Source organism: Chelonoidis abingdonii, chromosome 1, assembly GCF_003597395.2.
Source record: "Chelonoidis abingdonii isolate Lonesome George chromosome 1, CheloAbing_2.0, whole genome shotgun sequence".
Taxonomy (NCBI): Eukaryota; Metazoa; Chordata; order Testudines; family Testudinidae; genus Chelonoidis; species Chelonoidis abingdonii.
The window spans coordinates 121,558,007-121,571,310 of NC_133769.1; the positions used below are offsets into that span (position 1 = coordinate 121,558,007).

A 13,304-nucleotide genomic window follows, 5' to 3' on the forward strand; every position below is an offset into this window, starting at 1 on the left:
CATAGGGGTGTCTGAGGCACAAAGCCTTCCAGGACTACTCCTGAGTTGGTGCAGCTTACACACTATTGCTTGTTCAAGGCTTTGCCTAAAGTTAGAACCTAACCCATAACAGAGTCTTGGCTGTACATTGTGGACATTTCCCAGCTGGAGATATGCAGATTTTCATTTCTCCTAAAACAAAGACCAATCACCGAAAATAAATAGTATTTTGTATGTATTACACTTTTCTTAAGGTTGGATTTAAACCTGCCGGAGGCATTCGTACTGCAAAGGATGCTCTTACCTGGCTCATATTGATGAAGGAGGAGCTAGGGGATGAATGGCTGAAATCAGACCTCTTTCGCCTAGGTGCCAGTACTTTGCTGTCCGACATCGAGAGACAGGTTAGTTCTATGATAGCAGGGGACTGGATTTGAGGCCCCAGGGAGGTTCCTTCCAGTCTTGGTTGAGAGAGAACATTTTTTCTAGAAAACGTTTGCTTATTGCTTTCATGAAATATGTATTCCACACCATTTCAAGGATAATGGAGCACTATTCTAATTACTTAAGAACTACAATTTTGCTTCCCTGCTGAATTTCTTTAAATCTAGCTTGTTGCTACAGGGAGTCAGTCGGGGGCTTCCATGATCCAATCAGTCTGCATTGCCTCCCTAGGCAGCTACCTGGGCCAGGCTCACAGTGCAGAGCAGAGAGAATCTGCACTGCTGGCTTTCAGCCACTCAGAGAGTCACTCTGATGCTGCTGAGCTCCAAAGCCTGCAGCTATGCCATGTTTGTTTCTCACCCTTCAGGAAGTGAGAATGTGTTAGCAAAGGAGGGATGTGGCCAGATATTGGTACCTGCCTAGGAACTGCTTGCCTGCCATGCCAGTGATGTAACATACAGCCCTCTGCAGTAGTAGCAGCATACAATAGGAGATTTTGCCTCCTCCTACTGAACAGCCATAGGGGAGAGGGCTGTGTTACACCCATTCTAGAGTATTCATCTGCTTCTAGTGCCTATAGAGTTTACAATCTCTAAAGCAAGGAGCATATGATAGGTGGGGGAGAGGAACATAAATAAAAAGTACATTTTATATTCAACATGGGTCTGTTCTGAAGCCCGTTGTAGTCAATAGAAATCTTTCTACACACACACATTTTAAAATATATTAACACCCAACTGCCCCTCAACATGTCATTAATTTGTTGGCTAATGATACCTTTTTAATTTTTAGTTGTGTATGATACCATTATAAATTCCCCTTTTACTTGCAGATTTACCATCATGTGACTGGCAGATATGCAGCTTACCATGACCTGCCAATGGCTTAGCCATATGAATAATTCAGGATGACATTTATGAAGAGAATTTTAAGAAAATAATGTCCTAAAGTCTTTCCTGCAACGGAGTCCAAAAGTGCATATAAAAGAACCAATTCTCTGTCTTCATATTTTTGTTGTATTTAAAAATATGTTCAAGTCTAGTCAGTGGTGCTTGAGCCAAAATGGGGGGATTTGGAGGGGTGGAAAGTAAATCTGAAATAGTTAGTAAAGATTTGCGGTGTTAATAACATAAAGTCTTCCTCAGACCAGCCTGAAAAGCATATCAGTGGCAATGATAACATTGTAATACTATGAAAAAGTTTTAAATCGCCTAGTAATACTTTCCAGGAGCCAAATATGAAGTATCTGTGGAATGCTACAGATCTCTAATTACTTTTAAGAGCTACAGATTTTGCAGGTTTTTTCCATGTCAGTTAGGCTGCAGCTTTAGCCATAGACATGTTGCTCTATTAATTGTGTGATAGACCCAGGCCAGTTGGGTACAGCAGAAGGCAGATATACTGGCCACTGGATTAACAACAGTTTTCTGTTCCCTGACTGACCAGAGCAGAGGCTGCTCCAGGCTAATGAGAACACCTGACTCTAAAGAGTCAGGTGAGGCCATTCAGTTAATGTGACCACCTGCGTCTAATTAAGGCCCTGCTGATACTATAAAAAGGGCTCACTTCAGTCAGACAGGGAAGAGCCAGGGGCGAGTAAGTGCGGCTGAAGGACTGGTTACTGAAGACACCCTTAGACCATCGGTAAGGGATCCCTAAGGTAAGAGTGAAGAAGGGAGAAGCAGGAGAGCTGTGGGGAAGTGTCCCGGGGAAATGTAGCAACTTTGGCAGTGAAAGATTGGCTGCCAACAACTGCTACCATTAGGGTCCCTGGGCCGGAACTCGGAGTAGAGGGCGGGCCTGGGTTCCTCCCCAACCCACCACTACAAGAACATCTCCTGGGAGGAGAAGTCAGGCCCCTGTCAGGACAGGAGGCTGAACACAGACTGTGGGAGTTCTCTCACCAACCTCCTTGCAGGCCTATGATGAAAAGGGCTCAGTAAACTGTAACCCTGGCCCTAGAGAGAGAAGGGCTACGTGGAGGGTCACAGTGAGCCACTGAGGCGAGCATAAACCGCCTAGAAGCGCAGGACCCACAGGAGCAAGGTCAGAGCTCTGCCACAATTGTTACTTAAATTATATTTCAGACACTGTAATCGGAGACAATGAAACTTGGCTATTTTTTTAAAATAAAGTGCCATTGTAGCTAAAGCCAAATTTTTCAAACTTGAGTAGTTATAGTTAGGTGTCTACATCCCTGATTTCCAGAACAGCTAAGCAGCCACTGTTGCTACTGATGTTAATGAGATCAGAACCACTGAAAATCAGGGAATCCGTATCTCAATGCCTAAATATACATTCAGGTGCCTATCTTTAGACACTGAAGTTTGAAAATTTCAGCCTAAGTTGCATGGCAAAAACCTAATTTTTAAACATGTTCATGCAGAACTTTGCATTTTAATGTACAGGTTCAGCGTGTCAGTTTCTGAATGTTGCTGTTGTACAAGAACTTACAGGCTGAGTTTTCGACTTCGTCTAAAAACAAGTTACTTTTGACATTTTTAAAATGTATATGTAAAAAGATAAGTTATTTGAGAGGTATCCTATACACAGGGCTGCTCCCTGTTACACGTTGGGTAAAGTAGTGTTTATACTTACAGCACTGTAACAATAATATCCAACTCACTACCCATCTGCTGATCAAACTTCAGTGAGGTGAATGTACTATGTCATCACTGCATTCTTCTTGGTAACTAGAAATATGGTAAATCTTGATTATCTCATTGCTGTAACTAGTCCCACTGACTTCAGCGGGACTAATTGTGTGATTAAGGTGGGAGGCATTTAGCCACAGATCAAGCTGCTAGTTTCAAGGAGATTCTTGTAATGTAAAAATCAAGATTTGGTTTATTTAATATTGAAGTTCTACCAGAGTTCCAGTGCTTTAAAGTAGCGTACTGTACTATTAGACAAACGGATAAGCTGAACAGCAGGAAAAATGGAGTACAGCATTTTGCAGAGAATATAATCCTATATGCAATACTTGGTACTAGAAAATGTGTTTTAAGCTAATTTCCTAGCAGGCAATAGAGTCCAAGTGCCTCTGACCTTTTCTGGTTTTCTCCTGCAGCACACAAGAATCAGCCTCTTAGACTGAGCTGTGTAGCCATATTCTTTTTCAAAATGAAAGTGGTGCTTTTTATCACAGAGCTTCTCTCTGACTTCATTGCAAGTCTTTATGAAGGAAAATTCCAGTTCTTGGGTAGAATAACTTTGTGGCAAAATTCTGCTCCTGTGCGTGAGCGCCCATGCTGCGGAAGAAGGCAAAGGTATGGCCCAATGCAGCCACTTCGCATGGAATAGGTGGCAGGCTAGTATCACTTGCTGTTGTTAAGGGCTTGTCTACATTACCCCCTGGATCGACCGCCGAGGGCTCTCCCATCAACTCCGGGTACTCTACCAGGGCGAGAGGCGCAGGCAGAGTCGATGGGAGAGCATCAACCATTGACTTACCGCAGTGAAGATATCATGTTAAGTGTATCTAAGTACATTGACTTCAGCTACACTGTTCATGTAGCTGAAGTTGCGTAACTTAGATCGATTTCTCTCCCCCCCCATCCCGCAGTGTAGACCAGGCCTAAGTCAAGTCAGAGAAGAGCAACCATAACATGTAAACCATAACATGTATGCAGCATATTTTGGTATTTTTATACCACACCATTTCAGAGGAGGAAATATGTAACTCCTGTTCTCAGATCTTCCAGTCCCAATATTTTGGCCTAAAGCTATTTTTGTAATTGCTAAATTTCAGACATTTTTGTAAGAATTTATGTACAACATAGAGACTAATAGCATTCTGAGATCCATAGATGAAGAGTGCTGTATAGGTGCTGATACAGTTAAAGGACCAGTTGCTGCCACCTTCACTACTCAACATGAGTACCTTGCTTTGCAAGTAATCTCATTGATTTCAGTGGGGATACTCCTATAATTATGTATTACTTAATCTAAATAAATGTGGCAGAATATGCCGCAAAGCATCGTTAGGTACCAAGCAAAATTGCACACATTTCTGCCAGTGCACTCCCAATTCTTTACCCGCAACATCTGTTGTCTCAAGTTTGTTTTATTTTGTTCTTTTTCTTTGTCTTTAGACTCCCATTATACAGCCATTGAGGTAAACCTAGATTTAAACACAGCCTTTTGCAACTCATCTGAGCCATCCACTGCTCCTCACATCTTTTCTTCAAGGTGTTAAAAAAAAAAAAATGACCCAACTAAAATATTGTTCAACTCCTGGACAATCAATATTTTGAAAAAGCTGAACTTCTAGAAAGCATCATCTGCTCACATTTTAAATGCTTCTGTCTTGGAATTTGTGATACACTGAGAAAGGAGGAAAAATGAATAAAAATAAAAGTGATTACATTAAACCTGTTTTGTGCTTCGTTTTTTAATAATAAAGAGTCTGCTGGTTTTATGTGACTGGCCCTAGGTTTGTACTGCCTCCTCCAGCATCTCCACTGCTACAGCCATTTCCCATTTTCTGACAACCGCTTGAAGGATATTAAGGTCATATTGTCAAATAAATCCCTGAGGAAGATGAGCCCCTGCCTAGGTTATTATGATGGTATCAGCTACTGCCAAGAAACACAGGACAGACTGTGTCTGAAGTCAGTTACTAACTGGAGATAGCCTGCATGGAAAGTTTGGCACCATATCTGAAGAACTCCAAACTTTGGGAAAGTTCAGATCCAAGGTTATGTTCTGCCCATTAGAGACACAGCAGCCAACTGTGCAGTTCAGCTCTAAATACAAAGTTCCAGAGTTCATGGGATGATATGATGCAAAGGTTGTTTCAAGTCATGCTCTACTTCTAACATATAAAACCATTATTTTTAAATGAGGACATTTTCAGTGCCCTGTTATTGATTTGGGATCTTAGTGTACTTTTTTAAGCATTTTAGTTTCTCTATTAAGAAAAAAATTCTTCCCATAGAGAATCAAGTGAAAGGCTGTACAAACCAAGCTCAGAACATTTCTAAGATGTTGCATGTGCCGATATGCATGGCAAAAAAGCGTTGTTTTTAGTTGTTCTATATTATAACAAAGAAGGAACTTCAATAGGGATTATATCCCAGGTGTAAATTTCAGATTGTGTAAATTGTATTTTGACAACTGTAATGCCCTTATAGCAGAAGTCCACCATCCATGCCCTTTTCTAAAGTAAACAACCAACCCTGTACATTGTAAAACATAACATCAGGACAACCTGATCTACTTTTAATTTTACTTTCCTCAGTTAGAACTTTGGCTTCTTGCCTCCCCAAAGAAAATCCCCAAGTTTTATCCAAGACCTGATAATCCTTTGCTGAAATAACCAGAGGTAACCTCTAGATCAGTGCTTCCTAAAGCTGGTCCACCGTTTGTTCAGGGAAAGCCCCTGGTGGTCCGGGCCAGTTTGTTTACCTGCTGTGTCCGCAGGTTCGGCCAATCACAGCTCCCACTGGCCGTGGTTTGCTGCTCCAGGTCAATGGGGGCTGCAGGAAGGGTGGCCAGCACATCCCTCGGCCCGTGCCGCTTCCTGCAGCCCCCATTGGCCTGGGATGGTGAACCACGGCCCATGGGAGCCATGATTGGCCGAACCTGCGGACACGGCAGGTAAACAAACTGGCCCGGAGCACCAGGGGCTTTCCCTGAACAAGCAGCGGCCTGACATTGAGAAGCACTGCTGTAGATGATATATAAAATGTGTAGGAAGGTAGCAGGAAGGGGGAGGAGGGGAATAATTTTTAATTAGATACAATTTACCCAGGAGGGAAAGACAGAAAAATCTCCATCTGGTCACTTCTTAATAGGGCAGATAAGGATGACACTATTCTTGGTACAAAGATGTAGTATATAAAATGCCAACTGACCATTTGCGTTGAAATCCCAGATATTCTAAACTGGGTTAAGAGTGATAAAGTAGTCCTGTCAGGGAGTTGGAGAGAGCACAGCTTTCAAGCTGTGGCAGGCAGGTGATGGGTGGCCTAGAAATACCTTAGATCACGCAATCAAGAACTTTTACATAGTAGAGACCCCATCTTAATGGACAGATTGTTCAGACACCTCCCCTCCCATTAGGAACAACAACAACTGCTTATTTGGAAAATTAATATTTGCAAATAGTTTATTCCAGTATTATTGACATTTAGCAGCGGAAACAAGGAGATCCAGCGCTGGTCAGGTTATTCCAATGTCTAGTGATTTTAACTGCCTCAGTTTGGGTGCCTAACTTGAGATAGCCTAGGGATGCCAGTGCTCAGAAATTGCTGAACTGCCATCTCTGAAAGTCAGGCCTCTTTAAGGTGTCTCAAGTACGGCATCCAAAATCCCTAGTCACTTTTCAAAATGTTGACCTGTCTGCTCAAGGGAACATTGTAGAATTGCTGCCTTAGATGGACTGAAAAGCAGAACATTTCACTACCAAATAGAACTACTAGAAAACCTAACTCATGGAAACACAGTTATTAGACTTTATTACAGTTGGTTTTGGAATTGACACTCCAGACAAATTCTGTGTTCTAATTTTTTTTTAAAAGTAATATTGGCAAATAGTATTTGGATTCCCTCCTTACCAACCATGACAAACAGGCATCTAAGTCCCAGTGGCTCTATAGATCATGCCAAAAGTGACAGAGTACAGAGGGTATCCCAGCTTTATCACATGTTCATGCTAAACAATGGCTGATTAATAACAGCTAATGCAGCTACCACATGTTTTAGAGGAAAATTAAAGGAAGGGGATGTCTGCTATTAGCCAGGATGGACAGGGATGGTGTCCCTAGCCTCTGTTTGCCAGAAGCTGGGAATGGGAGAGAGGGGATAGATCACTCGATTACCTGTTCTGTTCATTTCTTCTGAAGCATCTGGCATTTGCCAGTGTTGGAAGACAGGATACTGGGCTAGATGTACCCTTGGTCTGACCCAGTATGGCCGTTCTTATGTCCTATACCATCTTTCACTTGACCTTAGAGAGAGATTATCATGAAATCAAACTGATTTCTCATTGGTTCCATTGACTCAGACTCAGCATGCATTCATCACATTGTTTATGGACGGATCATCTGATAGTCATCTATTTTATTTATTTGGAGATTGCAGTAACTGCATTCTCTGGCCTGCATTACAGTTTTTCCTTTATCTCTATCCAAAGCAAAACGACTATTCAGCAGATCAAAATATTGCTCCATTGTGTACACTATGCTGCCCTTGGCATTGGTAGATACACCAGATGCTTCAAAAGAAATCATTTGGTACTGCTCTATTTACAGGGTGTAGGTGCACAAAAGCCCAATTGTCTTTCCCTATTTAGGGATCATGGAAAAGGGAGTTTGCCGGCACAATAAGCACTGTTTAATGTAGTTGTAAAAATTGGAGGCACAAACGCATGATGTTTTTTTTGCAAAACCAATAAAAATACCACCTCTCCATTTCGCCAGTGGTGTGAAATTTGTTTGCAGAGTTTTACAAGCCATAGCGGGTTTGCATCATGTGTTTGAGATAGAACAGCTCTCACATGCTGATAACAAGGGTACCTTGGTTTAAAAAAAAAAAAAAAAGAGAGAGAGAGCAAGAGCATCCTTTCATCAGTCAGTGTGGAGAGGAACAAATGCACTAAATATGAAAATAGAGCAGGACCTACCCTCATGAAGTACCAGCTGCTCCTACACCCAATGATGTCTGAGGTTGACTGTGATTTCAGGGAGGATGTAGCCAGATTGCAGGGGTGGAAGAGCCACAAAGCAGTTACTTTGCAATGGATGGATGTTCTTCTAGGAGAAATACAGCGTTCTCCTTGAAAATTAATGCTGCTTCTCGGAAGCAGTAGAAGCCCACAACTGAAGACCAGGTAGCCAACAACAGCATAATCACAAAGTAGGTTATGTTCTACCACAGGAAAGGAGGCTATAGCACTGCATGGATGGACTGACACTCCATTTGGATACCTGGAGATCTGCGGTGTTGGGATTCCTGGCATACTCAAGAGCAGTACTTTTAACTGGCCACATTCCTTCTCTGACCCTGCTACTTGTGAGGTAAGGATACAACTGGCCTGATCCAGTGTAGGACTTGCCAAATTGGATCCAACATGTGGTCTATCTAGTTCAGTAAATTGTTTCTGGCAGCAATCATCACCAGATGCTTCAGTGGAAGGTGCTAAAACCTTATGCTGAAGTTAGCTGCCGATAGAGGAAGTTTCTGCCTTACACCCATGAGTTAGTTGTTGACTTATGATTAGGAGCATGAGGATTTATATTTTTTAAATAATAATTTAAAATCATACATAATGTAGCTGTGGATGTTCTCTTCAGCACCAGAAGAGAATCCATCCAGCAGCACTATAGTGGGGTACTGTCTGGATGGTAACAGCATCAACTACTAAAATCTGCATTACCACTTTCCATGGCTGCACCTTGGTCTTCCTGTCTAACCCAAAGCACTCTTTCATGCTCAGACTAATTTCAGGAACTGAATTCAATCAAAGCACAGCATAGTGATCCTGCCTCTGAGCAAGACACACTTAGTTGTCTGGTTAGTGGAAATCTAATCAAATTCCAAAAAATATGGGTGAAATCACCCCCATCTGATCACAATTTCAACCAGGCACCTGGCTGGATGATGATAGGGAAAAAAGAAAGGTGAGGAGTAAAGTAAAGAAGACCACCACCACCCCTTGTTCATAGAAATAACATCATTTGTGATCTCTTTGGAACAGGAAGTAAATAATAAAAGAGAGGGAGAATTTTAAATACATGTAGTGTGAATACATGTTAAAATAGATGTCAGATTAAAAATAACTGAAAAAGAAATTCTACTGTAGGGAAAAACAGCTACTTTTTCTCCAACATTTCATATTACACCTTTATAAGGCAGCGGATAAGAGAAAAAGTGTAGGAAAAAGAGAACTTGTGTTGTTTCCCTCTGAACTTGAAGAGAAGCATAATGTGAGCACGGGGGGGACGGTTCTGTGGCACGCTGTGTTAGAATAGTTCTCAGAGTGAATTTCAGGACCTGAGGATGTTAAACAGATGCACTGTGAGAGTGCCAAGGTTGGGGAATTGGAGCTCTAAAGCTACAATACACTATATCCAGGAGGTTTTCTCCAAAGCACCCTTTAATCCTGAATTACAGGGTTTGATGAGTTCTCTAATGTTTACCTACCCAGCCTGCTAAGGGGTAGGATCACACTGTATCTAGCACCGAGCTGTGACACATTTGTAACTGTAGAATCTAGGAACAAAGGACTGCACGCTACTCCACTCCCTACTCTTTTTATTTTTTATGACGATGTCATCAATGGGATTATCTTGTTTAATGAGAGGAAAGGCATTGCTAGGCCTGTTTGCTGTTGTGGGAGGGCCTGCACAGAGAGGAACCTTAAAATGTTTCCCTTCAAATAGTAAACTCATAGTGACCTTTGGAAGCAGGCAATCCCACTGAGAATGTCTTGTTGCAGCCTACAAGAGCTTCATTCAGGGTTCTGTCAGGTGGCTGTGGTCTCCATCGGTAATGGCTTACTGTGATATGTGGTCTGTGAGATGACTGGGGCCATTTAAAGCTGAAGACCTACACCTTGAAGAGACTCTGGGAGCCACTGAACTTCCCAGAGCACTAGTGTGCATCTGTCCCACTTAGATGGAATGGTTTCAGGGGATGAAACAGATGCAATTTTTTGCCTGATATCCCCCTTCAATCCTAGGCAATTTATTACACCAGACCAGCACAGTGGTGACAAAAGCACAAATCATTGTGGCTAGGGCTTCATCTTAAAGAAAAGAGCATAATCTCCTGGCTAGTTAAAAATGACAGAAGCTGTCTGCCTAGTGTTGTAACGTGTTCAGGAGGACGGATAAATCCAGCTGCACCCAAGTACTGCATACTTTCTTCTCCAGGCAGGGTACAGATCCTCCCCCGCCCTCCCCGAGAGGGAATGTGGTCTAGCTTCTGCAACTTCTCTGGGAATTTTCATTTTTATTCCAGCAATGCTCCATCCTTTCCTAAATATATCTCGAGACCATTTCCTTTCCACACAAGATGGAATTTGCTTCAGACACTTGGATAGCTGGGAGAAAACAGTGATGGTGAGGGAAGTGAAAGGAAAACAGAGTTGGTGTCATTGGCAGAGTGAGGGCAATGGGAACCATATAGTCACAAAAGTCACCTCTAGTGTTCTCACATATAATGTTGAATAGTGACAAGATTGTGACCTACAGGTGAGAGCCTTCAGAAGGAGAAGCAGTTGCCCATCATGACTCTTTGGTATTTGCTAGAGAAGAATGAGCAGAATTAGCTTAATGCAACTCCATCCATCCATGCAAGGTCTCATGGGTGAGTCAACCGCATCTTAGGCACAGAAATGTCAAAGATCACTGTGAGATCAAGTCTCACCTCTGTCCGTAAGCATCAGAAGGTTGTCTCGCCATGACACCAGGAAGAAACACTGATGTAGACTGCCTCCCTGCAGAACTCACTTCCCATCAGTACAAATGGAGCTTCTGTTGTGATGCTAACTCCCCAGTATGGCTTGCCTGCATTCTTCCCATTAATCTGTCTGCACCAGAACTTCAAAACCTTAGACTTCCTGCTAAAAAAATAAAGACCCCTTTCCCTTGAGCTAAAGAAAACAAATCTTTATTCACTGTTAATAGTACATGTCCTCTCTGGGTCAGCCCCTAAAGGGCAACATCATCATCAGTTGTTAACAACGAACAACATGTATAGAGAGCAGAGGTCCATAGCTCCAAATGTCCATGATAGGCCACACTGTATGGCTTTATTCCAGGTGTCTAAAAGCTTCACTGGCTTATTACTGATCTGGTGCTATGAGGTTAGTTGTGAATGACCACATGGCCACCTCCAGTCAGTGGCCAGACAATGTCTCTTCCTGACTTCAGGTCGGATTGTCAGAGCTCAATGTACAGAGGCTTTATCTCCAAGGTGGCTGTACGACCAAGATGTGACAATTGACTTCAATCCTCTCCAGGCTAGTCCTCAATAATACATCCCTATTACTGATAAAAATCAAACCATATTTTGCCCAGAAGTCACTGCTGGCAATGCATATGCAATGCCTCCAGCCACCTGCTGTCTTGGTTAAGCAACTTCCATGTTTCAGATCCATATAAGAGGACTGGAAGTATGCAGGTTTGATAAATCTTTTGTATATAATTTCACCTTCTTTTGGCTCCAGATACTATGCAGGTCCTTCGTGGTTGGGGCTGTTAAAATGATTCTCCTTTGGATGTCTCACTGGCTGTGCCCATTTGATGACAATTTTCTGCTTAGACAGATGAACTCATCCAATACTTCCAGGGTTTGTCCAGCGGCACAGATGTCTTGTATCACAACTTTTAAGCTGACATTCTGGATTTAGTTTTTGCCCAAGAAATCCTAGTCCAAGGCAACTACCACGTGCTGGAGTTCTGTAGTGCATATTTATTAGGGCTGTTGAGTAATCGCAGTTAACTCATGTGATTAACTCAAAATTATTGTTATAAAAAATTGTGAATAATCGCAGTTTTCATTGCACTGTTAAACAACAGAATGTCGATTGAAATGTATTAAAGATTTTTGAATGTTTTTCTACATTTTCAAATATATTGATTTCAATTACAACACAGAATACAAAATGTATACTGCTCACTTTATATTATTTTGGATTAGAAATGTTTACACTGTAAAAATGATAAAAGAAACAGTATTTTTCAATTCACTTCATGCAAGTACTGTAGTGCAGTCTCTATATTGTGAAGCTGAAACTTACAAATGTAGCTTTTCTTTGTGTTACATAACTGTACTCAAAAACAAAATAATGCAAAACTTTAGAACCTAGAAGTCCACTCAATCCTATTTCTTGTTCAGCCAATCGCTAAGACAAACAAGTTTGTTTACATTTATGGGAGATAATTCTGCCCACTTCTTATTTATAATGTCACCAGAAAGTGAGAATAGGCATTGGCATGGAACTTTTGTAGCCGGCATTGCAAGGTATTTACATGCAATATATGCTAAACATTCGTATGCCCCTTCATGCTTCAGCCACTATTCTACAGAACATGCTTCCACGCTGATGACGCTTGTTAAAAAATTAATATGGTAATTAAATTTGTGACCGAACTTCTTAGGGGGGAGAATTGTATGTCTTTAGGTCTATTTTACCCACATTCTGCCATATATTTCACGTTAGAGCAGTCTTGGATGATGATTCAGCACATGTTCATTTTAAGAAAACTTTCACTATAGATTTGACAAAACACAAAGAAGGTACCAATGTGAGATGTCAAAGATAGCTACAGCACTCAACCCAAGGTTTAAGAATCTGAAGTGCCTTCCAAAATCTGAGCAGGATGAGGTATGGAGCATGCTTTCAGATTTGTAGGATCTAAAGTTTTACATTGTTTTATTTTGGAATGCAGTTATTTTTTGTACACAATTCTACATTTGTAAGTTCAACTTTCATGATAAAGAGATTGCACTACAGTACTTGTATTAGGTGACTTGAAAAATACTATTTCTTTTGTTTTTACAGGGCAATTAGTTGTAATAAAAATAAATGGAAAATAATTATTGTTTAACAGCCTGATTAATCTCATTTAATTTTTTTAATCACTTGACAGCCCTCATCTTTATTTAAGGTTGTTTGCATCCTGTCCAAAGAGGACTATGCAGATGATGTCATCAGGTCAGTAAAAGAAGTTGAACTGACAATTACAGTTGTGACAAAGTTCCTCCTCTACCTTGGTGGGTCCTGCGCTTATTGGCAGATTTGCTCACCTCAATGATCTCCCCCTCTTGTGGAACCCACAGTCTGGGTCAGCTCTTCCTGTGTCTGATCAGGAGTTGCGAGGTTTGGGGGAGAACCCAGGCCCACCCTCTACTCTGGGTTCCAGCCCGGG

The 13,304-nt window shown here is 41.6% G+C and overlaps 1 protein-coding gene across 2 annotated transcripts in view; it reads left to right on the plus strand.

Moving 5' to 3' along the window:
* The window catches only part of DERA (deoxyribose-phosphate aldolase), a 90,340-nt gene extending 85,544 nt beyond the window's left edge, over positions 1–4,796 (plus strand). For both annotated transcript variants that reach the window (XM_032796027.2, XM_032796028.2), the window contains 2 exons: positions 234–383; positions 1,256–4,796. In XM_032796027.2, coding sequence (XP_032651918.1) covers positions 234–383; positions 1,256–1,312 — 207 coding nt within the window. In that variant the 3' untranslated portion in view covers positions 1,313–4,796. The remainder of the gene's footprint in view (positions 1–233; positions 384–1,255) is intronic.
* The last annotated feature ends 8,508 nt before the right edge of the window (positions 4,797–13,304 follow it).